The sequence below is a fragment of the Myxocyprinus asiaticus genome, chromosome 23, assembly GCF_019703515.2.
Source record: "Myxocyprinus asiaticus isolate MX2 ecotype Aquarium Trade chromosome 23, UBuf_Myxa_2, whole genome shotgun sequence".
NCBI classification, from domain to species: domain Eukaryota; kingdom Metazoa; phylum Chordata; class Actinopteri; order Cypriniformes; family Catostomidae; genus Myxocyprinus; species Myxocyprinus asiaticus.
Window position 1 is genome coordinate 39,519,134 of NC_059366.1, and position 26,459 is coordinate 39,545,592.

The 26,459-nt window shown below is 42.6% G+C and overlaps 1 protein-coding gene across 1 annotated transcript in view; it reads right to left on the reverse strand.

Annotated features, from left to right (window-relative positions):
* The window catches only part of LOC127414423 (protocadherin-15-like), a 254,255-nt gene that overhangs the window by 122,274 nt on the left and 105,522 nt on the right, over positions 1-26,459 (reverse strand). Inside the window, exons 7-13 of the mRNA XM_051652444.1 lie at positions 21,230-21,349; positions 20,976-21,086; positions 17,949-18,119; positions 10,503-10,611; positions 9,830-9,942; positions 6,431-6,637; positions 4,980-5,114 (exon numbers count right to left, since the gene is read on the reverse strand). Of these exons, the coding sequence (XP_051508404.1) occupies positions 4,980-5,114; positions 6,431-6,637; positions 9,830-9,942; positions 10,503-10,611; positions 17,949-18,119; positions 20,976-21,086; positions 21,230-21,349 (966 nt within the window). The remainder of the gene's footprint in view (positions 1-4,979; positions 5,115-6,430; positions 6,638-9,829; positions 9,943-10,502; positions 10,612-17,948; positions 18,120-20,975; positions 21,087-21,229; positions 21,350-26,459) is intronic.

Here is a 26,459-nt window from a genome sequence, read left to right on the forward strand (position 1 = left end):
ATATAAGGTCTGGCCATTTCAGCGGGTAGTTCAGCGTTGTGGCAGGAGGGACCAACGTCTCGTTCCCTCCATCAGGGAACGGAGGTTACACCAGTAACCATGACATTCCCTATCTGTCACTCACTCGACGTTGGTGTCGATGTAATGACACTAGGGGTCCCTATACAAAATGTCGCAAGGCTGAACGGTGTTACGTGAACTGGCGGTGTGTGGTGGGCAGACTTGCTGTGTGCCTCATAGCCAGCGCACCAGGTCGACACGTAACCTCCCCCAACACAGTTATGAGTGTCGAACGGCCCTTTTTGGGGACAAGTCAACTACCCAATGATAGAGACAGGCTTAACCCAGTCGTGGCCTCTTTTCCCCTTCTTTTTTTCCACTCCCTAAAAAAGAAGGGGGATTATCCGACTGGGCCGCCAGGTCTAGTCGGGAGGTGTCCCTCCCAAGGGGAGGACACTGCGGAGACCACACCTCGCCCCAAGAGAGGGGGGGATATTTAAGTAGAAAAATATGTCACATGGTCTTTCCAACCATGTGGAGAGCCTTCAAGGTTGATCCTGCCCAATGGGGGAGGAGTTACTACAAACATGGAGACTGAGGCAGAGGGGCTCTACCTAAGGAAGACGCAGTTTGCCAGCAGGGAAACGAACTAGTGGAAGATATAGATCGCATGGGGTTTAGCCTTACAGGGAACCACCACATGCGGAGCACCTACCCCAGAACAGGGCTCTTAGTTAGCACGTGTACTGGGCCGGCAGTGAGTCTCTCTGAAAACTCGACTGCCACAGGGCTCGGAGGAAGTCAACCAGGGAACAAAGTTTTTGAACACTACTGGGAATTAACAGCGCACGTCTTCAGCTCAAAAGGACGTGGAAGGCGCTATGTGCAAGCGATACACCCAGCCGGTTATCCCGGGCTTATTCGCTTGTGTTGCATGCCACCCGGAGGTTGTAAAACCTTGCAAAGGTGTTGGATGTTGCCCAGCCCGCTGCTCTGCAAATGTCTGTTAGAGAGGCACCTCTGGCCAGGGCCCAAGAAGCCGCTACACCACGGGTAGAATGGGCTCGTAGCCCTACCGGGGATGGCATGTTTTGGGCGAGATATGCCATGGTTATGGCGTCAACGAGCCAGTGGGCGATCCTCTGCTTGGAGACAGCGCTTCCTTTCCGCTGTGCACCAAAGCAGACAAAGAGCTGCTCAGAGACTCTAAAGCTCTGCGTGCGATCCAAATAGATGCATAAAGTGCGCACTGGACACAGCAACGACAGGGCTGGGTCTGCCTCCTCCTGGGGCAGCGCTTGCAGGTTCACCACCTGGTCCCTAAAAGGGGTGGTGGGAACCTTGGGAACATAGCCCGGTCGGGGTCTCAGGATCATGTGAGAATAGGCCGGACCAAACTCCAGGCACGTTTCGCTGACAGAGAACGCTTGCAGGTCACCTACCCTCTTGATGGAAGTGAGCGCAGTCAGGAGGGCAGTTTTCAAGGAGAGTGCCTTAAACTCGGCTGACTGAAAAGGCTCACAGGGGGCTCTCTGTAGACCTTGAAGAACTACGGAGAGATCCCATGAGGGAACGAGGCGCGGTCTGGAGGGATTCAGCTTCCTGGCACCTCTTAGGAACCTGATGATCAGGTCGTGCTTCCCTAAGGACTTACCGTCAACTGCGTCATGGTGTGCTGCTATGGCAGCAACGTACACCATCAAGGTGGAAGGGGACAGCCTCCCTTCCAGCCTCTCCTGCAGGAAGGAAAGCACTGATCCGACTGCGCATCTCTGGGGGTCTTTGTGTCGAGAAGAACACCACTTAGTGAATAGACGCCACTTAAAGGCATATAGGCGCCTCGTAAAGGGGGCCCTAGCCTGAGTGATCGTGTCTACCACCACGGGTGGTAGGCCACTTAGGTCTTCCGCGTCCCGTCCAGGGACCAGACATGGAGATTCCAGAGGTCTGGGCATGGGTGCCAGAGGGTGCCCCGTCCCTGAGAAAGAAGGTCCTTCCTCAGGGGAATTCGCCAGGGGGGAGCTGTCGCGAGGAGCGTGAGGTCTGAGAACCATGTCTGGGTGGGCCAGTAGGGTGCTACCAGGACGACCTGCTCCTCGTCCTCCCTGACCTTGCACAGGGTCTGTGCAAGCAGGCTCACTGGGGGAAACGCATATTTGTGAATGCCAGGGAGCCAGCTGTGTGCCAGCACGTCTATGCCGAGGGAAGCCTCGGTGAGGGCGTACCAGAGTGGACAGTGGGAGGATTCTTGGGAGGCAAACAGGTCCACCTGTGCCCGACCGAATCGACTCCAAGGATGCCATATGCCGCTGTAGTGTTGAGGTTGCCCGGGATGTGAGTGGCTCGCAGCGACTTGAGGTGCTGCCGACTCCGGAGGAGGAGACGGCGGGCGAGTTTTGACATACAGCGAGAGCGCAGACCGCCTTGGCGGTTGACATATGCTACCGCTGCCGTGCCGTCCGTCCGAACTAGCACGTGCTTGCCCTGGATCAATGGCCGGAACCTCCGCAGGGTGAGCAGAATTGCCAGTAACTCGAGGCAGTTGATGTGCCAACGCAGTCGCAAACCCGTCCAGAGGCCGGCGACTGCGTGCCCGTTGCAAACAGCGCCCCAGCCCATTTTGGAGGCATCTGTCGTGACCACGACGCGCCTGGAGACCAGTTCTAGGGGAACACCTGCTCGTAGAAACAAGAGGTCGGTCCAAGGGCTGAAAAGACGGTGACAGACCGACGTAATGGCCATGCGGTGTGTCCCGTGGCACCATGCCCGTCTCGGGACTCGAGTCTGGAGCCAGTGCTGAAGCGGCCTCATATGCATCAACCTGAGCGGGGTGGCCACCGCCGAGGATGCCATATGCCCCAGGAGCCTCTGAAAAAGTTTCAGTGGAACCGCTGTTTTCTGTTTGAACGCCACGAGCGTGCTGGAGAATGGGAGGTCTGTGGGGGGATACCCGGCGGAGGCGATCCCATTGAGGTCCCCAAATCGCCCCCAGTGCTAGCCGCGCTGACCTCATACCCGTTGGTAGGAGGATTGAGGCGGGGAGCCATGGTCATGTTCTCGCAGTGAGAACATGAACCATTCATAAACGCTGCCTCCGTGTGGGTCGTGCCCAGACATGAAAGACAGCGATCATGACCATCCGAAGTTGAGAGAAAACGACTGCAACCAGGAATAACACACGATCGGAAAGGCATCTTTAGAAAGATGCGTCTTTAAAAAGACGTTCCGTGTGTGCGCTCTTTTAGAGAAATATACTCTTTTAGAGGAGAAAAACGCTCTTTCAGAAAATATACTCTCTAGTTTTTTTGCCGAAGCGCCCAGGGGCGTTCTCTGCAGTGCACCAGTGCAGAGGAGGGAGAAGCCGCTGAAATGCGCCGTCAGATCCAGCAGAGGTGAATGAACAATGCTATTCAGCTCAATGAGCATGACCGTTCGGCTCCGAAGAGAAAATCTGAATGAGTGGTTGCATACCAGCTCCTTTTATACCTGTATGTCCAGGGGAGTGGCATGCAAATACCACTCGCCAATTTTCATTGGCCTTTTATCAAAGACCAGAGGTGTCTCGGGCTCCCAAGAGTGACCCCTAGTGTCACTACATCGACACCAATGTTGAGTGAGTGACAGATAGGGAACCTGAAAGCCTGCTCAGCAAGGTAGAAGCCACTGCTCCAAAACTGCCATTAAAAAGCCAGACTACAGTTTGCAAGTGTACATGGGGACAAAGATTTTACTTTTTGGAGAAATGTCCTCTGGTCTAATGAAACAAAAATGTAACTGCTTGGCCATAATGACCATCGTTATGTTTGGAGGAAAAAGGGTGAGGCTTGCAAGCCGAAGAACAACTTCCCAGCCGTGAAGCATGGGGGTGGCATCATCATGTTGTGGGGGTGCTTTGCTGCAGGAAGTGCTGGTGCACTTCACAAAATAGATGGAATCATGAGGAAAGAAAATTAAGTGGATATATTGAAGCAACATCTCAAGACATCAGCAAGGAAGTTAAAGCTCGGTCACAAATGGGTCTTCCAAATGGACAATGGCCCCAAGCATACCTCCGAAACTGTGGCAAAATGGCTTAAGGACAACAAAGTCAAGGTACTGGAGTGGCCATCACAAAGCCCTGAACTGAAAAAGCGTGTGCGAGCAAGGAGGCCTACAAACCTGACTCAGTTACACCAGTTCTGTCTGGAGGAATGGGCCAAAATTCCAGCAACTTATTGTGAGAAGCTTGTGGAAGGCTACACAAAACGTTTGACCCAAGTTAAACAATTTAAAGGCAATGATACCAAATACTAACCAAGTGTATGTAAGCTTCTGACCCACTGAGGATGTGATGAAAGAAATAAAAGCTGAAATAAATAATTCTCTCCACTATTATTTTGACATTTCACATTCTTCACACTGACCTAAGACAGGGAATGTTTTCTACGATTAAATGTCAGGAATTGTGAAAAACTGAGTTTAAATGTATTTGGCTAAGGTGTATGTAAAGTTCTATGGTGGTGAATGAGAGATCACAGCAAATATACAGTATATATATATATATATATATATACACTCTATATTTGCTGTGATCTCTCATTCACCATCACAGAAGTTCACCCTGCAATGGTTAACTTTTGCTTTCTAAACCCAGAAAATTAAAAAGGTCTATTATGATAAATTATAGTAAAAAGCCTATTTTAGGACTATAATGATTTGTTGCCTTTTTAAATTATTTGAATTGCAATAAAGCATACATGTATTACCCCCTCAGTAATTAAACAATTACTTTATTACAGTAATGAGAATCTATGTCCAGATGCATAACAGTAATGAGATTTTAAGGGGGAATGTACTGTATAATTGTCATGGAAATATTTTTATTCAATTGATTTTTGGGGTGAAATGTGTCCTGGGCATCAGGGAGGATCAATAGTCAATTGGAAGTTCCATTATAGATAAGGTAAACATATGTGTATGTTTATTTCTGTGCCTCGTACCGTAAAGGTGTAGTTCGTCTGTCTTTCTCTGTCCACTGGTTTAAGCAGGGTGAGGTACCGTGTGATGCCAGTAGACGTGATGGTAAAGATGGAGGTGTAGTCATTCAGAGTAATCTGCAACTGAGGATCTTTGGTCTTTACAAGAGAAACAAAGATACGAGGTCACATGGCAGTATTATTACACAATAATGAACCTTTTATGACACACAATTCAAACAATTGTCATGCAAACACACAATCCTTGTGCTGAATAAACACTGTCAAATGAGTCACACTACTACCTCATTAAATATTACATGCAAAATACTCTATGGAAATAAACCAACTTTCATTGATTGTTTGAAAGTACGAAGAAGTTTTAACAGTAAAACAAAATATAATGTATAATTAAAAATTTCTGAACCAGCAGAACTGCTGTAGGCGTATCGTAATTCTAATTGATCATATATGTAAATATGGGCACTTGTTTGGTAAACACCAGCATTAGTTGGTCAATTGGTTGAGCTTTCTTTGATTAATTCATCACAGTCACTAATCACAGAGAGCGATGGAGAGATATTGAGAGTGAAACTTAAAAAAACATTTTTAAAAAAAGCTATCAAGCCATCTTTTATTGATTGATTAATCGATTGGATTGTGATGATTTTCAGTAAGGCCACCTCTTCAAAATGAAATAAAACTCAAAAAAAGACAAACCAAACTCACAAAAGCTGAGAGAGCACACACACACACACACACACACACACACACTAAAATCATGTATTTTTATAAAGCTAATAATTATAATTTTATCAGCAAGTTTTCATTGTATTTAAAGACCTCATGAAATCAAAATAAAACTTACAAAATAAACTTATAGCAGATAATGCATTTAAAATTTACAGTCTTTCTCTTACAGGAAACCAAACATTTTTAGGACCAAAAATGTTGATTAGCCTTTAAGCAGAGGTATACAATTGTTTTTTTAAAGCCACTTTATACAGGGCTATTTTAAATAATGGCTATTAAAAAAAAAAAAAAAAAGAAAAACGATGAGCCATTTGACACATTTGGCCTCATCTTTCTGTTTCTGTTGAAAATACATTAAACAGAGAAAAGAAAACTGTGCTTGCCAAGCTGTTTCATGAGGATCAATATGTGAAAGGTTTGTTACTGAAGAACTGACACATTTTAAATGCAAATCTGTACACGGAAATATAGCACACTCCATCAAGATATTCCATTACCAGTCACCAAATCTAATTATAAGAAAAAAAAAAAAAAACAGAAAAAAAGACACGTCACTTCACTCTGGTACCTACTGGAGTTCCCCCTGGCAGCAGCTACAACATAAAACATATTTTTAGAGACTGAAACCATCAGTGACTGTATGTGTCTCTGCGTCTTCAAGACAACAGTGAAACCACATTCATTATGAAAATGTTCTGGCTCTTTTCATAAGAAGATCTCACCTCTTCTATGTCATTATCCAGTGCTATGATGCCCAACGGGGCTGTGAAGTTGGCATTCCCTGAGATAGTGGTGCCAACAGGGGCAGACTCACTGATGAAGCCCTGGTATGAGGGCCGCTGGAAATATGGAGCCTGGTTGTTCTCATCCAAAATTTCGATCTGTAGGTCAGCGAAGGCAGGGAGAGGGTGACCGTTATCCTGCTCGGCCTGTTCATTAACAATCAAGCACACTTGTCATTTTCATTTTGCAAAAAAATAAAATAAAATCTCTATATATACAGTATATATACGTATATAAATATATATATACAAACAGAAAATTCTTAAAGATCATAGTATTGAAACTTGCTTGGTATGTTTTAATTTGCGAACAAGATATACAATTGTACAATTATAGTGTGATGGTGCCGGTATCATGGCACAGAATGACTGGTATATTCATACACCATGGAATTAACATGGTGCTCCTGCTACCATGTCCAAAGTCAACAGTTTAACATAAATGTCCCAAAAATAGTATTACCATAGTATATGTCCAAAAAAATATGGTATTGCCATGGTAAATGCCCATAAATATGCTATTAAAATGGTACTTACCTAACAACATCGTATTGCCATGGTAAATGCCCCAAAACATGCTATTATAATGGTGCATCTCTAAAAACATGGTATTGCCATGGTACAAGTCCAAAAAACAAAGTATTACCATTGTACATATCTAAAAAAACAAAAACAAAAAAACACGTAATACCATGGTGCATGTCCAAAAACATGGTACTGCCATTATGCATGTCCAAAAAAACATGGTATTACCAAGAAATTGTTTGGTACTTAGATTATAAAAAAAAAAAAGAAAAAGAAAATTAAAAAAAGCTATTTTATATCCTTTCAGTTTAACTAGATATATTTGGAAGTGTGCAGCCTGCCATTTTTTTTTTCCTTTAACCGCAAATTATAATTTAAAAATATCAAAGGATTTGTAATTCATCTTCACTCATTTATAATTACAGTCCAGTGGTTAAAACACCATCCAAAATTCAAGGCCTGGAATGGTTTAAAGTGTCTCTTGTTTATTGAAGAGGAGTGTGTGGGTATATTCTCATTTCAATTTTGAGCCCTGTCCATCACTGATTTCATTAAGAAGCAATGAAAGAGTGCAGCTCTGCAACTGAATAGCCAATTCACTCTCTGAAACACATGCACACACACGCATGCATGCACGCACACACAGTCTTCATCTGACAGTGTTGACAGTAGCAATATTTTGGTTTGTTATTTGGTCTAGAATGTCAGCAATCTTGAAGCAAAATGAGAAAAGCATAGCATTCTTTATTATTATGAAATGACTTAATCGTAACAGCAAACACAGTCATGCATCATTTCACAATGGAAACATTTAAATTACCCCTGCTGTTACATTGCTGTTGCACCAAATCTGAGACACAGCAGCATCATTTCACACTCTCTCTTTCTCTTTACAATTTATCTCACGCTTTCGCTTTCTCCCTCTCTATCCAAGCTGAATTCAATTAAAGATATGTTTAATGTAATTAAAGAAACAAAGGCTTTGTGCCAAGTTGCAACAAACCCCTCAAGTTAAGAAAAGTTATAATTGCAAGTTTATTATCACTAACGCTTTAATCTTATGGTGTTTGCTGTAACTGGCTCGTGTTCCACACCATGTCAGCTACCTTGCTGTCTACTACCAATAAAGACATATACCTTAAGGCATTGTAACTGAAAAGGAACCTTATAGGTGACACTCTACATAACTAGCCAAATGAAATAATTGCTTCAATTTCCAGGATGATAACTGGACGTCTCTTTATGCATGCAATGTAATGAGGTCATTTGAAAACAATGATGCACACAACTTTTTGATACATTAATAGTTTATCATACCATATACAGTTTCACATACTGGGCTCTATTTTCATTACGATGCTATTAGTTACGCGCAACATCCAATTGCTCCATTTCATCCAATTTCCAAGCGCAAAAGTGGGTATGAATGCGAGTGCTTCCGCTATCTGTGGACATATGCGTGCAAACTGTGGGTGTACTGTATGTTAATGAAGTGATGCAAATGGCAATTTGCTATTGTCCTGAGAAATAGGTCATTACGATAGGACGTCTATTCTCGGCGCAAAGTCTAAAATCAATTCCTGCATTAGCAGTTTGGGGATTCCACTAGCAGATGAAAAGCTGTTGATCACTTTTAAAGCAGCCATGATTTGTATGTCAGTAGATCAATATGATTCATTTCGATTTGTATTTATTTATTTTTCATATTTTGTTTGTTTGTATGTTACTTGTGTAGTAGTGCATCTGCTGAGTCCAAGAAATTGTTCCCTAAAAGATAATAAACTATAACCTATCCTAATTATACTTATATTCTTTATAATTTAATGCAGCCTACATCAAATTAAATACAATTCTAATGCATATATTATGAGCGTGTCATTGTCATAGAAATATGCCTGACATTCAACAAGGATGTAATTAATGCGCAAACCCCCCCCCCAAAAAAACGATACAAACATTACATTTCATAGATACATTTCTATTCTTGTAATGCACTGCATACAGCCCATTTACACTACCAAACTATCATGCATGAGCTGTCTTCATTTATATTGATGTTGCTTGACAGGGAATGGAATGTTTAATAATGCACAGTTGGCGCAATAACTGGAGAAGAACCCCAGATTTAAATTGCACTCGACCAAACCCATTCACGCTTTGCACGCACCAACCCACTAACGCCTAAGACTTACCACATGCTTGCACGAAAATACCAAAACTTTATGGTTATGCCCACTCATTTTGATAATTTGTGCATAATATTTTCAGAAATTAAAACCATGCAGCAATGATTCTGGTTGTAAAACATTCAGCCAATAGTACTGTAAAAATGATAACACTCTTACTGATGCATAAGAATGAGTGCCTCTGGAATTGCTGAACAGGACTTTAGATGAAACAGTCTGAGCTGTGGGACTGATGATAATTCTGCTCTGGAGAGACTGAACTGTGCAGGTGTGCAGCAACCATTATAACTGTGGGAAATTATACATAATTTTTGAAGAGTCTTGGCAGTAGTATGAAAAATTAGTAGTGGCCACAAAAAACGACAGCTTTAAGACCCAGCAGAAGCCTCCGCTTTAGCCTAGAATCCTTCGGATTAGGCAATGAACTGAATGAACGAAGTGGTCAGTAATATGCATTATCTCAACATTAGGTCTAATTACTATTTATTTGCCAAGCTGAAAAGGTTTATAATTTGTCTCCCCCAGCCCCCTGCCCCCTTCACCATCCCCACCCCTCTCTTGAAATCATTCCTACACCCTCTGAAACTGTGCAACCTGAAGATGTAGATGGCGATTTACATATACTGACCTTAATAACAAGAGTAAAGCGCTGGTATAGCTCTCTGTCCACAGATTTCAGCAGCCGAAGCTCAGCTGTGCTCTTGTTAAGTGAGAAGAATTCTGGGTAAGCAGCTGGTTGCCCTAAAATGTTACAGAGAGAGACATAACATATACTGTACGCTATTATCTGATTCATGTTAGTCTTCTTCTTTATCTACTGTATTATCAGAGAGTATCAGGAGAAAAATAGATATGTAGAAAATGTACGGGAGAAATCGCTCAATACGGCAGCTGTACTCCCGCCTTTCAGTTAAAAGACCCAAACACCTTTTTCTACTAATTTAGATCTGCACATACATGTTGGCTGGACTTTTTAGATTTGGAGCTAAAGAAACAAAGCGTGTGATATCATTGTCAGGTTTAATGGCTGATTTGACAAGCTACTGAGACATAATCTCAACAAACAAAAAAAAAGATTTAGTCTTTCACCATTCAAATAGATAGGAGCTTGCATGAATACAAAATAGCTGTAATGAAAACAGCACTAGCAAGATGGCTGCCAAGTGAACTGGGGAAGCAATACCAAACCTGCAGCCCATTAGTAAGCGTTGTACCTCCTTTCACATGCAAAGAGGTTAGCCAGTTATAACACAGGATATTTACACAGCAGTCTTCAAGGTATATCCCACTGATGTACCTACCAACCAGTATGAAGAATAGGATTCCAGGTCTGTCTGAGGGTGGCTGGATGTTTCTGTCTTGGTCTACAGCTCGAATAGGAGGAGTCACATTCAGAGGATTCAGTTTGCTCTAGAATAGAGAGACACAAATAGATGACTAAGGGTGCCTGCACTAGAAAAAACGGATGTAACAGATAGGAACGAGTAGCACGAGGGTGTGGAAATCTGAAAGTACAACTGGACCAACCTCTCTGATTTATTTTATTTTATTTGTTTATATTTAAGAATAATATCCACAGAGAAATCCAGGATGTATTAGCATACCATAGCACAAGCATAAAAAAATTGATACTTTACATATACTGCAGTTTGTCCAATGACTGCATTAATCAGGCACTACAGTTTGTGCTCTACAGATGAGTGTGCATTTCACACACACACAAACACAGTCTAACAGGTATGATAATAGGAAACATATCTTTTGGGATGGCCGCTTCATTAAAATGGAAGTGTAAATACAGATGCTAGAGTTTAAATATGGGAAGGCAGTAAATTCTTGCCCACCTGAGATGTGCTGCCCATAATCCCACCCTCCAGCATTAAACCGAATAATCTATGCCTGGGGACAGGAAAAAGACTCTTGAACCATATACCAGCTCTAATGGTGAAATCTGTGCCCTTATTAATTACCTCTAGTGTTACCTCACTATTCCGGCCAAAGGAAATGAGAGTGAGAGAGAGAGAGAGAGAGAGAGAGAGAGAGAGAGAGAGAGAGATGAAAAGTGAAAGAATGGGATACTATGTTCGTACTGGAATGCTAGAGCACTGCTTACTGCATATTGCAAAGTATACACTAAATCTTGCCTACTCTTCAGTATTTTTTAAAGATAGTTGGTGAAAATATTCAGAATAGTGTACTACTATACTACCCTTACTATTCCTCCATTATATAGTATGTATACTGTGCATGCATAGTATGAGAATTCTGTGTGCATGGCATATCCAAATGATCAACAACATTTGCCAAAATGTGCAGTATACAAGAGAGCTCACTGTGCCTGGGTACTGTCACACAAAGTACAATGTGTCCCAGTTGACATCAAATATGGCAGTAACGTCACTTCGATTGTTTCCCCCTTTTCTCATTATCTGATTTCAGTAGCAAAAGTTAAGACATTTTTACACAGAGTCGTCACGTGACACTATGCGAGTAGAAGCAGCCTAGTGGTGCTCACCGTTACACTTTGCTACATTTATCCTTTCAATCAATATTACTCTGTGAGAACTGATGTAGTTTTGATTGTTAAACTGCGCTGGGAGTGTAGGATGTCGAAGAATTCGAAATTGGGACATTAAAAAGCATTTACGGTTGCACGTGTCTGACGCCTTTCAAGAACAAGATGGTGGGGGTCCGGTAAGGAATGACAGCGTGAATCAGGATGTAGGTAAAGATATTGCGAACATTTATACAGCAGTAAAGAAAATATCGACCGACATGGAGAACCTCGTGGAAATACGTTAAGCGATCACATTTATGGAGGCAAAACTTTCCATGCTGAAAAGCGAATCAAGTCTCTGGAAGCAGCCGGAAAAGAGCTGCAGAATAACCCACCGGCCACCAAAACTGATATGAATCAGGTGTGGGATAAATTATAGGACATGGAAAATCGAAGCAGACATAATAATGTTTGTTTTGTTGGAATCCCAGAGGGAAAGGAAGGTCATGATATGGTCAAGTTCCTGGACAGGCTTATTCTGAATTTGTTCGACACAGTGGGCCATCATTTCGAAATAGAGAGTGCGCACAGAGCTCTCGGTTGGCTTCCCAGAGCGGGTGACAGACTCTGATCCATACCGGCAAGATTCCTGCGGTCAGCAGACAGAGACTTTGTTTTACATGCAGCACTTCAAAGAGTGTAAGAAGTTACTTCATGCACAGGATGTGAGCTTCGCATTGCTTTTCTAAGCTGAGAATTGATGCCAAGGATGGTCGTAAGACTTTCACATGCCCAAGAGTAGCTATGGCCTTCATTGAATCAATGGAGTGAGTGGGTGGCTATGCCCACGCTGAATCAGCAGTATGGACTACACATCATGCATTTTGCTGATGCGGTCTGATAGGGTTTGTTATTTGGTTGGTTGCCCACTGTCTCTCTCTCTCTCTCTCTCTCTCTCTCTCTCTCTCTCTCTCTCTCTCTCTCTCTCTCTCGATCTACTCTTTTTATTGTTATTTTTTCTTTTCCTTTATTGACTTATTGTTGAGTTTATTTGTTCATTTTATGGGTTCGTTGCTGTAATTTACTGGGGCCTATTTCATTGAAAACATATAGGTGCAGTTCAATTTTATGGTTTACGTATGAAAAAAACACACTGGACTGAAGTAATCTTGTAGCAATGGTGTCGCGGAATTTCTCGTGAGCGTGCATGGACTGTCGGATTTTCAGGGGATGGACACCAGTTTGGGCTGTTATGTGCGAGGTTGAAATGCTTTTTTTCTGTTCTGTGGGTTCATAAGGATTTTAAGGTTACATCAGTGTTGAATTGTGGTCTATATAATTTAGACTTAAATTAGACTTTACACAATTTTTTTTGCATGTAAATATGCCACACTTTAATAAAGGTCAAATGTTCCTCTCCACGTGGAATGTTAATGGACTGGGGCACTCTATAAAAAGAAGGAAGGTTGTCTCTTTTATTAAGCGTTAAAGAAATGATATAGTGTTCCTTCAAGAAATGCATGTTTCTTCACAGGAAGCTGAAAAACTTGGTAGAGCATGGGGTGGGCATGTGTTTTGCAGTGCTGGTTCGAGTAAGAGCAGGGGAGTCATCACACTGATACAATAAGTAAGCATTTACAAGTTAAATGTCTCAAACAGATCAAAGATAATTCATTGTTTTGACTGAAATACTGGGGGGAAATCTTATTTTGACTAATGTTTATGCACCCAATGCTGATGAGCTGAACTTTTTTATAGATCTTGAGGGGAAGTTACAAGCAGCTGGGATTCTCCGTGATACAGTTTTGGGTGGAGACTTCAATCTTTTAATGGATCTGGTCCTTGATCATAGTGACGCAGAAGTGTGTAGACCCTTTAGAGCAACATTATCACTACTGAGGATGTGTAAAATTCTTGGTCTTACAGACATTTGGAGACTTCTGAATCCATCTGAGAGGGACTACACCTTTTTTTCATCAGTTCATAAGATTTACTCTAGAATATATTTTTTTATATATCTAAGTCACTTATTCAATCTACCACTGACTGCTCAGTTGGGAACTTTTTTATCTCAGATCATGCTTTGGTGTGTGTTTGATGTCGCCGCGTATAGAGAAAAGAAAATCATATAGATGGCACTTTAATACATCCCTTCTACAGGACCCAGCATTTCAACAGATGTTAAAGACAGAAGTCAAGGTTTATGTAGAAACCAAGTGGTCCTCCGTGTCCTCTGTGGGTGTGGCATGGGAGGCGCTTAAGGCAGTTCCTAGGGGGTGGATCATACAATATGCCTCATTCATTTACAAGATCAAAGCATAGGAATTTATAGAATTGGAAGAGTATTAAAGTGCTGAAACAGAGCTGAAGCGCCAAATGTCATCCAATGGTCTTAGAGAGTTGATTCAACTAAAGTATAGGTACAATACTATTCTGTCACAGCAGGAAGAGTTTTGGTTATTCAGGGCAAGACAGACATATTTTGAGTCAGGAGACAAAGCAGGGAAACCCTTGCCAGATAAATAAAATGGAAAGAGTTTTTTTCCCACCACTCCTTCAGTGAAGTCTTCTATAGGCAATATATTTACTTCTGCCATAGATAATAATAAGACCTTTAAAGAATTCTATTTTGATCTTTATAGCTCCATGTCTTTGTCTACCGATAAGGACATTAGCAACTTCGTTGATGACATACACTATATTGCCAAAAGTATTCGCTCACCCATCCAAATAATTGAATTCAGGTGTTCCAATCACTTCCATGGCCACAGGTGTATAAAATGAAGCACCTAGGCATGCAGACTGCTTCTACAAACATTTGTGAAAGAATGGGCCGCTCTCAGGAGCTCAGTGAATTCCAGCGTGGTACTGTGATAGGATGCCACCTGTGCAACAAGTCCAGTCGTGAAATTTCCTCGCTACTAAATATTCCACAGTCAACTGTCAGTGGTATTATAACAAAGTGGAAGCGATTGGGAATGACAGCAATTCAGCCACGAAGTGGTAGGCCACGTAAAATGACAGAGCGGGGTCAGCGGATGCAGAGGCGCATAGTGCGCAGAGGTCGCCAACTTTCTGCTCCAGACCTCCAAAGTTCATGTGGCCTTCAGATTAGCTCAAGAACAGTGTGTAGAGAGCTTCATGGAATGGGTTTCCATGGCCGAGCAACTGCATCCAAGCCATACATCACCAAGTGCAATGCAAAGCGTCGGATGCAGTGGTGTAAAGCATGCCGCCACTGGACTCTAGAGCAGTGGAGACGCGTTCTCTGGAGTGACGAATCACGCTTCTCCATCTGGCAATCTGATGGACGAGTCTGGGCTTGGCGGTTGCCAGGAGAACGGTACTTGTCTGACTGCATTGTGCCAACTGTGTGGTTTGGCGGACGGTGGATTATGGTGTGGGGTTGTTTTTCAGGAACTGGGCTTGGCCCCTTAGTTCCAGTGAAAGGAACTCTGAATGCTTCAGCATACCAAGAGATTTTGGACAATTCCATGCTCCCAACTTTGTGGGAAAAGTTTGGGGATGGCCCCTTCCTGTTCCAACATGACTGCGCACCAGTGCACAAAGCAAGGTCCATAAAGACATGGATGAGCGAGTTTGGTGTGGAAGAACTTGACTGGCCTGCACAGAGTCCTGACCTCAACCCGATAGAGCACCTTTGGGATGAATTAGAGCGAAGACTGCGAGCCAGGCCTTCTCGTCCAACATCAGTATCTGACCTCACAAATGCGCTTCTGGAAGAATGGTCAAAAATTCCCATAAACACACTCCTAAACCTTGTGGAAAGCCTTCCCAGAAGAGCTGAAGCTGTTATAGCCGCAAAGGGTGGGCCGACCTCATATTAAACCCTATGGATTAAGAATGGGATGTCACTTAAGTTCACATGCGTCTAAAGGCAGATGAGCGAATACTTTTGGCAATATAGTGTATCAACGATTTTCTTTTTTCCTATTTTTGTGTCATTCAATTTGCTCTGTGGACTCTGTATTAGCAATGAGCACAGGGGTGTGGTATGGGGAACAGATTGCTTACTGCATGGATGTTTAGGAGTACTTTAAAAGGCCAGCCCAGGGGTCGGCAACCTAAGGCACGCGTGCCAACATGTGACAACAGTGTGTAAATGCAGTGGGCACATCTCAGAAATCTCTGAGATTTCTACAGACATCACTTATCCCGTTCAAATCAATGGTAAACATTACAGACGTCTGCAGTTGATATTACTTTACAGACATATGTCCGGAAAACTAACCCCATCCGAATTAGGGATGTGCGGAACTATTAATTTCACTGCCGTTTAAACGTAAATTTTGGAGTCGACTAGTCTAAAAATCAAGAACCCCTCAGAAAAGAGTCAAACAACATTGTGTGGTTATGCAAATCTCTTAAAATACTTAATCTATTCCAACAGCCATATCCGACATTAAATTCCACTGTAAAGGGGCATGTATCTGCGATATGCTTGCCTTGCATTATGAGATTACTTCAGAGAGGGAAGAAGCACGTGGAGCCTGAGGTGAAATGAAACTTTGAATACATTTGTGCCAGATATCCTCTTTTTTTTTAAATAATTGTCTCATTAACTATATTTAAAATGTAACAATAACATGACAGCAATTTAAGCGAATCCTTTGAAAAAATATAAAGCTAAACGTAAATGTGTAAAAATGTTGACCAGTTTAATGGGGAAAAGTATTGACTGACTAGTAATTCCAGTGTTGACTAGCAGCATACAGCAGTTTTAGTCAACTAGGCTCGCACATCCCTAAACGAATAGAGCTTTAGTTGTCTCTGCATATTAAGCTGGGGTAGGATCAATTAAACAATTTCCTAAATTCACCCAATCAACATACACTTCTGCAATGGATTTATTCACACCCTAATCCATAATTTGTTTGAGGTAATCAGAAGAAGAGCAGAAAAAAGGATGAAAAAAGGGACGATTGTTTCTGTGAAAATATAAGAATTGCAGTAAACAGAATGCAAAAAGGGAAAGTAAACTGTGAGAGAGAGAAAGCGAGAGAGAGAGAGCAAATCCTCAGCACATTTATTAGGTGCAGAAATGGCAGCCTTTGGGAGTGTAGCATCTGTGGCGGAAAACATTTTTAGCATAAATTACGACACTGCCTAAGTCCCCCCTGAGCAAACATCAGCCATGACTGTGTTGGACGCATTTATTGTGCGCTTTAGCTCCAGAGAGATCCACCTCCTCAGAGGTCTGTCCACCCCCAGTTTACCTCACCCGGAGGCTGATTTAAGCTCCACATCCTGTCTTTTGTAGGTGATGAACCTTATGGTCTCAGAGAAGGTCCTGTCCTGCTTGGTCTCTACTCCCTGTCCCTGATCCCATTCTTCCATCTGCACCAGCCAACTTTCATTATGCACCTTTTTTCTCATCTAAATCCCATGTTTCTCACCCTTCCTGTCCCCGCATTCTGTGTCTCATTTTTGCCAAGCACATGTCAGTAGAGCAGCGTATGTGATGGAAAACTCAGTAAGGGTCTAAAGCATCAACAACACAATGACACAAATAAATCTAGAGCTTTACATTTTTCATAAGCAGGTCTATCCAAGCAGGGGTTTGTATAGGAGTTTGCTCTGTGTAATACTCGATTCTGATTGGTCAGTTGCGGCATTCTGCAATCAAATATTTTTGTTTCATGACCGATAAACTGCACAATTCACCATTGTTCAAATCAACCAATTTGCTACACAACTATACTAATTTCTTGTCTCTTGTATCATTTCGCAGCCTCTTTCTTCTCACATAATAAAATAATTTAAACACAAATCAATATTTCATGTCCATTTATATATTCATTTGATAAGTAGCCAAGGTGGACTCCCTTTTGAGTCAGGGTCCTGATCACCCTGATGGCATTTATTTAGCGATAATGATTGGCTAACTGTGCATTATCCTTTAACTGCTACCACTATTATCACTTTTTTTTTGTAGTCTTGTGTATCCAGACTATCAATGTAAAATCTGTTCCACATTGAATCTTATTCTGACCAAGAGCCATCCACTTAGACAGGAATAGGCCACCTGACTGCATTGTAAAGTGATCAACTGTTCTTTGTTTTGTTTTTGTTTTATAGAGTTAAGTGGAGCAGGATTTTGGACCAATGTGATTTCACCAGCTTGGCCAGGCTGGGAGACTAGCAAGTCCTAGTTGTTAGATCAGCTTAAACCAGCTAAGAACAGCAAACCAGATTAGCCTGTTTTCTTAATTTCTTAATGAGTTCATACCGGGTCTGTGAGCTCAGGAATGGCCACGCGGTACGTGATGGGGTTACAGTTGTGAGTGTTGTTGACCAGAACACATGGAAGGAACATGGGACCCAGATCGTCTCCATCCAAAACATCCAGGGTTAGAGTGGTGGTTGCTGTGCGACGACTTCCAGGAAACGGAGCCCGATCCTGGAAAAAATGCTGGCATGTTACCATGGTTACAGACCTTTAGATACAGCGTTCATAAGAGATAACAAGATCTGCATTCAGAGAAAAAAAGACGATGAGAGAGAGAAAATTATAATAAGGGTAAAGAACAATACATAATTTCTTAAGAAGAAAAGAAAGCTTGATGTACTATTAAAAGAACTGTTACTCTGAGAACTCAAATATCCCCCTATAATAAACTCAAATGAAGAAATATATACTAAATTCATTTATTAAAATTAAAAACTGAAGGAACAGCACAAAGGGTTGGTTTAGTTGCTTTATGTGACACAAAAGAAAGAAGAAAAAAACATCAATATACATGCACATATACATATTGTTTATAAGATAAAATGTTTTTACCTGCAGAACGTTTTATTTAAAAAAAAAAAAAATTTAGAATGAAGAAAATCTTAAATACTGTGAAATATAATAAAAGAGGAATCTGAGAGCCTATCCTTTAGCACTGAATCCAGATTAGTCACTGTGGGATAAACATGAACCAAACAGTATTTACTGACTTTACTAACTTAAATTGAAACTGTGACCTAATACCATAATACATGTTGTTTAAATCAAATTGTAAGAATGAGTCTGACTCTCCAAAATAAACCACCTACTAATGAAAACATCAGTGACAGTCGTGACTTGCACCTCTTCTAACTTTTTAAAGTTATATAGGATGCATTTTTTTCTCCAGAACTCAATGCAGTGACATGTGTGGAATTTTCCTTTCATAAAAACACCAAAAACAAAAATACGAGGAACATAATTACATATAATAAAATAAAAAAAAAATAAAAGAATAAGAAGCAAATCAGGAAGTTCTGCATCTCTGTTCCAGTCAGATTTCAGAGACAGAGTGCGAGATGCATTTCAAAATAATCTCAGTGACAAACCCATCCTCTGATATTCCACATCCTCAAGTCATTCCGTTTTCAATAAGAGCTGTTGCAGCCCTGAAGTAAAGCATTTATTATAGCCATTTGGCTTTATGAAAACATGTTCACTGGCCTCTGGGGCCTGGACACCTCACAGAGATGCTGTTCTAGATGAGTTTAGAGCTACTTGAGTATGCAGCTCATGTGAGGGTAGAGGGATGCATTTGGAAGTGAATCAGGATGCTGGTTATTAAGAGATAGACACAGGGAGGTGTCTGGAATATTAAAAAAAAAAAGTGAATTGTGCAAACTGCCAAGCAAAAAGACCCAACACTGTTGAACCAAAAATATTTTTTGTAAAGTAAGTATAGAAATAAGGTCTGTGAATAAATAAATAATAATAAAATAAAAAAATAATGAATTAATTGCACAATTTTCTGCAATTAATCACAATTAACTGTACATGTTCAGAGTCCCCAGCCGCTGGGGGTTATGTCAGGAAGGGCATCTGACGTAAAGCCTGTGCCAAGTCAAGTATGCGGATCACGGATGGTCCGCTGTGGCAACCCCTAACTGGAGCAGCCGAAAGAATCATGGTACATGTTACATAAAACAAACATTATTATTATCATAAATATATTTAATTTATAATTTGTCTCAAAGAACTTGCAAGAAACTAGTTAGTCATAATTTATTTAAATTATTGAAATATGTACAATCTTAAAATGTTACTGTTTTTGCAGAATTAATAGGACAAATTTTATTATAGTATAAAAAAGTATAAATCTTTGATACAAGTATATGTATATATACCATAAAATCAGTGGACATGCTGTTATTAAAAGTTAAAAATCAAAATCTTCCATTTTCCGGTGGACTTGAAAAAAAGAAAAAATAGGATCAAATGGACAGATTCCATTTATATTAATCTTAAGTGTACATTGCCAATTCATTATTAGACAATATACATACAGATTTAAAACAAATTGAATGCTGTATTTAAAACAAACTGAATACGTTTAATTTGCTGAAATTTTACATTTCCAAACTATTATTTTCTCTGGGAGGTGGGCATGCTAACAAGGAGGCTAAAGGTTACAGCGCCTAGTGCACCTCTTGAGGCCAGGGTGGTGAGGTTTACACATACTGTACAGCTATCATGTACCAGCTGGTTTCCGTTACACTCACCCCCCTAAACCTCACTCCCATCCGGCACCACTGTAACCGGTCCTGCTCGACCCACTCTGAACGGGATTCAAACCAGCATTGCCGGCATGGGAGTCGGGTGCACTAACAAGAAGGCTAAATGCTACAGCCCCTAGTGTCAGTTGCTAGTGTGCCTCTTGAGGCCAGGGGAGTGAGGTTTACACATACCGCACAGCTGTAACGTACCAGCTGGCTCCTGTTACACTTGCAGACTATAGCTTACTCCTTGTGGGGACTGAACCAGCACTAAAAGTTTGTCACTACACCACACCAGCACATTACTGGAGATTGTTTGACTTTAGAGGAATGTTCTGGGTTCAAAGCATGTTTAGCTCTATTGAGAGCATCTGTGAGAAGCTGTTGATTACCACTGACAATAATTCTGACTCGTCCCTCAGTTTGTAAATGAAACAAAGAAAACTTGTGTTTACAGTAATGTACTCTGCACAAACAAGGATAGTAAACAATTTTAGCACACTAGTCTCATTCCTACACTTACTGTATAATGTTGTTATAAAGTTTTGTAGCTATACTTTTACACACTTGCATTTGAATGTTTATCCTGTTGCAATGTCTTCCCCCAAAGACTAGCAATGTAAGTGAATTACTTAAAACATTTTTTTTTAATTATTTTTTAAACTGAGGGATAAGTCAAAGTTATTTTCTTTGGGACACAGCTAAACCTATAACATTCCTTAAAGGTAATTAAAGACTCAAGAGAAACATATGTATTATATGTTAAATATCTTACATTGGCCTGGACTATAATTAGATAGCGAGTTCTCTCCTCATAGTTCAATCGCTCTGCCAAAATAATGTTACCAGACAGAGTCCCAGCAACCCGTACAGTCCTGTTTGACACCTGCAAGAGAGAAAGTGAGAAAGATTACACAATTTCAATAAAATATTACAGTTTTAGAGTTTAATATTCATCCGTGCACAAAGTTTTTGAATTGAATAAACCATAAATTATACTGGAGAACTTAAATGTAACTGCAGAAGTACCGGGTCATTTGGGTTGTACTGAATGGCATATTCAATCTGTCCATTGGGTCCATCATCGATGTCCATGGCTCCGTTGTTTCCTGAGAATCCAGTGAAGATGGTGGTACCGATTGGAGTGAGCTGGAGAGAAAAACAAAACATGAAACAGATATCAGCCACTCACTACATGACTATGGAACAACAACACAGCAACTCTGACAGGCCATGGATGTGACCTGTTCACACATATGTGTGTGTGTGTGTGTATTCCTTTTGGTTCCTTTTGGAAGGCAGAACAGACTTGGACAGAAGGAAAGAAAAGGAAGACAAAAAAATAATAATAAAAATAAGAGAAGACAAAGAGAAGAGAGAATGAGAGAGAGAAAATATCTTGATTCCCTGAGGGGAACGAGATGCTGTGTATGATCGCTATGGGGACACTGTCTGAGTGTCACGTGGTCTGAAGCCCTTATACAATCATGCCAATTTATTGCCCACTAGGGAGCCACGTCATGGGCTCCATAAAGGCTCTCACTTTCGCGCCATCAAGTCAGATTTTCTGCAAAAGGCACAAGCCTATGCAGCTGTTAGAGAGTATGGCCAGTTACGCAGAGTCTCGTTCCCCTCAGGGAACCAAGGTTATGTAAGTAACCGAGACGTCCCCTTTCATGGAATTTGAGCTGCGTTTGATCACTATGGGAACTAAATACATTCACGCCATATGAACAGTAGCTGCCAACTCTCTAAGCCCATGTGGCAAGCATATAGCGGCGCACAAGTAAGCTAAAGCATCTGAATAAAAGAAATTAGGAATTTACTCCTGTTACAATTAAATCAAGCACAGCGGGGGGATAACCTAACATTCAAAAGAGAGCCCTGTTGAGGGGCCACACCCATAACTTCCACAAGTCAAATGCTGCCAAATGCTGCCTGTGCCTGAGACAACATATTTTCTCTAACTGGAATCTCCCAAGGTGTCTTTTCCAGAAGGGAGACCAGAGTCAAAAACCATACCTGAGATGGCCTATATGGCGCCACTAACAGAAGCCGAACCCAATCCTCCCGAACCCTCTGCAGAACTGTGTGCACCAGACTGATCGGTAGAAATGTGTAAAGATGCACTCTCGGCCACTGATGTGCTAGTGCTTCGATGCCCAGTGGTGCTGGGGGCAAGAGAGGAAACCAGAGGGGACAGTGCGACATCTCTCTCGAAGCGAACAAGTCCATTTCCGCACTGCCAAACCTCCTCCAGATTTGTTCCATAATCTGAGGATGTAATGCCCATTCTCCGAGCATCAGATCCTGTCTGGACAGGAGATTCGCCCCCAAGTCCAACTGGCCCGGAATACTGTATGTATGGCTCGTAGAGATAGAACATTGTCCCATGCCCACAGAAGAATGCAACATGCCAGTCATAGCATGGCACAGGAGAGCATTGATGTAGGACACCACCGTCCTGTTGTTCCGACCGGATGAGGACATGATGGTCCTGAATATCCGGATTCTCCCGGTGCGAATTCCCGTAGTCGAGTGCCCCTGTTATACAGTCGGCTATGACGTTCTTGAGCTTGGAGCAAATTCTCCTGTGTTAGCTGACCCAAAGTGTGGAGTTCTGCTCTAAGATCAAAAACGTACTGAATTTCATTTTTGCTGTTTGAAGGTCCCTCCTCCCAAGCTTCCCTTATGTCGTGGAGCATGCTGCACAGCCGACGCCCATATAGCAGCTCGAATGGGGAAAATCCTGTGGAGGCTTGTAGGACCACTCGAACTGCAAACAACAGGGGTTCGAGCCATTTATCCCGATTTCTATCATCCTCGTGTACAAACTTACAAATCTTATTTTTCAGGGTTTTATTAAATCGTTCCACCAACCCATCTGTTTGTGGGTGGTAAACACTGTTGTGAATCAATTTAATACCTAATAATTCATACAGTTCGCGTAGTGTTCGTGACATAAATGTAGTGCCTTGATCAGTGAGAATTTCTTTCAGAATCCCCACTCAGGAGAACACTTTGAAGAGTGCCTCCACAACACTACATGCTGAGATTTTTACATTTGGCAACACTTTTATCCAAAGCAACTTACAGTGCAGACGCTTTTATCCAAAGCAACTTACAGTGCACTTATTACAGGGACAATCCCCCTGGACCAACCTGGAGGTAATTGCCTTGCTCAAGGGCACAATGGTGGTGGCTGTGGGGATCAAACTGACAACTTTCTGCTTACCAGTTTTGTGCTTTAGCCCACTATGCCACCACCACTTCATGTTCCAAATATCGCATTGCATAGTCCACCATAACCAACACAAAGCAATGTCCACGTGCCGTCTGCTCTAATGGCCCGATGAGGTCCATACCAATTCTTTCAATGGGGACCTCGATTAATGGAAGGGAGTGCAACGGCGCTCTTGGGGTGGCAGGCGGATTAACCAGCTGACATTCACGGCATGCCGCACATCACCTGCGAACATTCCCACGAATGCTCGGCCAGTAGAAACGGGCCATTAGTCGGTTCAGTGTCTTCTCCTGCCCTAAGTAACCCACCATCGGATTATAATGAGCCGTCTGGAATAACATTTCCCGCAGTATTAACAATTAAGTTATATCCTCTTTTGTCTGAGTGTCCTCCGTCACTCGATACAACCGCTCTTTTATAAAAGCAAAATACAGATATGAAAGTGCAATGTTTGGCTGGAGCCATTGACCATCAATAACTTTCACTTGGTCAAGGGCATGCCTAAGGGTTTTGTCTCTCGCTTGCTCCAGAAGGAAATCCCCTTCGGGAAATCCTCTAAGGACGGGAGGGGCCAAAGCCTCCCCTCCCTTACATCATACTGATGTGGAGCTGACGAAGACCACCCGGCTGTGCCTCCCCTGCCAAGGCATCACACATTTCACATCTAACAACTTTCTCGCAGGACCCATCCACACATATTCCCTTTAATACATTTTTAAAATCCGGCCAATTAGTTCCCAAAATTAGTGGATGGGTGAGGCGGGAACTAACCGCAGCCTCCACTCTATGCTTTTGTCCCTGAAATTTAATAATGAGTGTCACTACAGGATAACTGTGAATATCCCCATGCACACACCTCACCCTCACCCTTCTACCTGTGCCCAAAGCCTCATCTTGAGCCAAACATTGGTGTATAGTGGTCTGATTGCAACCCGTATTCACCAAGGCTAATGTTTACTTCCCTTGACATTCACTGGTATTCTGTACACACCAACATGATCAGGGGCAGCCCGCAGAGTGTCGGGGACCCAGACCAGAGTTCCCAGCTCCATCACTGGGCACTGGTCCCAGATATGCCCTGGATCCCTGCAACTTCAGCAGGCCGGCCCAGGCGTTACACCTGCACCTGTGTCAGCGGGTTCAAACACCTGAGGGGGAGAGCGAAGAGGCATCGGGGCCACCAGCGGTGGGGCAAATCCCCATGAACGGGGAGCTGGCTTTGGCAGCACACTTCCTCGCCTTCGGGGACCGGGATGGGGTAAAGGGACAGAGTGAGAGGAGAGAGAGGGGAAAACACAGGGGGAGGGGAGAGAGAGTGGGAGGGCTCTTCCGCCCTCTGATAAGCTGGCATATGGTCCTCTGTGGTGGTCCCGCACGTCCATCTTCATCAACCGGAAGAGTTGTCGGTATTGTTCTGGGCTGCAACCGACCCACTGCAGGATGGTCTTCCTCAGATCGTCGTACACCAGGAGACTTGCCGCCAGTAGTTGTTGCACCACAACCTGAGCTTCCCTGGACAACAGTGGGATGAGTCTCGGCCGTCGTCTCAAACAAGTCCAAGAAGGCCTCGGGATCACCTTCTGCCCCCATCTTCATGAGGGCAACTGGAGGCATGGGGGCTGCTGGGTCCGGGGTCACGGCCGGGGCTTTCTCCTGGTGCAGTAAGCTCCGGATTGTGTGCCAGTCCTCTGCTTGAGCTTGGAGCACCTCCTGGAATCGGCGATCCTGATCCTGGCGTAGCAGGGCCTGATGTTGTGCATGCCGGCATATTTCCTCCAATTATCCTGGGTTTCGGCACCAGTGTAAAGAACGTTGGGTGGGAAAGGAGGAAACAGGAAACTTGGGACTTTCACTCAAAAGGTAGGTCTTTAATTAGACAAACTCAAAATGGCTTTTCAGCAAAACACTCAATGATCTGGCTTTTCAGCAAAACATTCAATGATCACACTTTTCACAGTCTCTGCTTGTATGTGGTGTCTCTCTCTCTCTCGTCACTGGTGTGGTTCCCCCTTATATCGATCTCCCCAATGCTTACTGCAATCAGAAACAGTTGTTAGAAATTATAGCGCTCAGGTGTGTGCACCCTTACCTCTTTCTCTCTCTCCGGATGAACGCTCGACCACGCCCCCACCGCCACACTCTCATACAGCGTTTTTTAATGGCGATGGATCACGATGTGCATGGTCTGTTGCATGCGTTGTTCGTCAGAAAATGGCCGTCGAGCTAGGCCACAGAACATGTCTGACGAGACTCACGCTTTCGCTCAGGAGGAGAGCGTCAAACACGAGGAGGATTCCAGTGTCCGTTTGCACTCCTATCTTCTCAGACACAAAGCCGAAATCCCAATTGGCTCCAGCACACAAAGCTCCAAATCTGGAGGCCATAGAACTGGAAAAAATTGGGATAACGCCTCGTAGTGAGAGATTGTGAGCCTCGACAAAGCGTCATTGTCCTCGTCGGTCCCTTGTAATGTTTGAAAAAAAAAAACACATTGAAATTGCTCTGACATGTACGCTGTGTCAATGACCTCCTTACGTGTTTGCCACTCAAAAGGGAGAAAAATAATCCAGTCAGATCATATAATGAGTCGCTAGAAACAAACACGGGCTAAGACAATTTGTGCACTGAAGAACAGAAAATCTGACTCGATGATGCAAAAGCAAGCGCTTTTATGGAGCCCGTGACGTAGCTACCTAGGGGGCATCGCTTAAGTGCCATCAGTCAAAAAAATGGGCATGATTGTATAAGGGCTTCAGATCATGTGACACACACATGGTGTCCCCATAGCGATCATACGCAGCTCGAGTTCCACAAAAGGGAACTCCTGACATTAAAATAACAGTTTTGGGTCATTCTACAATTGTGGTGGCATTTCCATCTGAATTTTCATTAAAAAAAAATTAAAAAAAACAACAACAAAAAAACACATCAATAATACATTAAACCTACTGTGCTATTGTAATTAATTTCTCTTCTTTCTCATTTCATACGAGGTCACACAAAATAAATATTTTC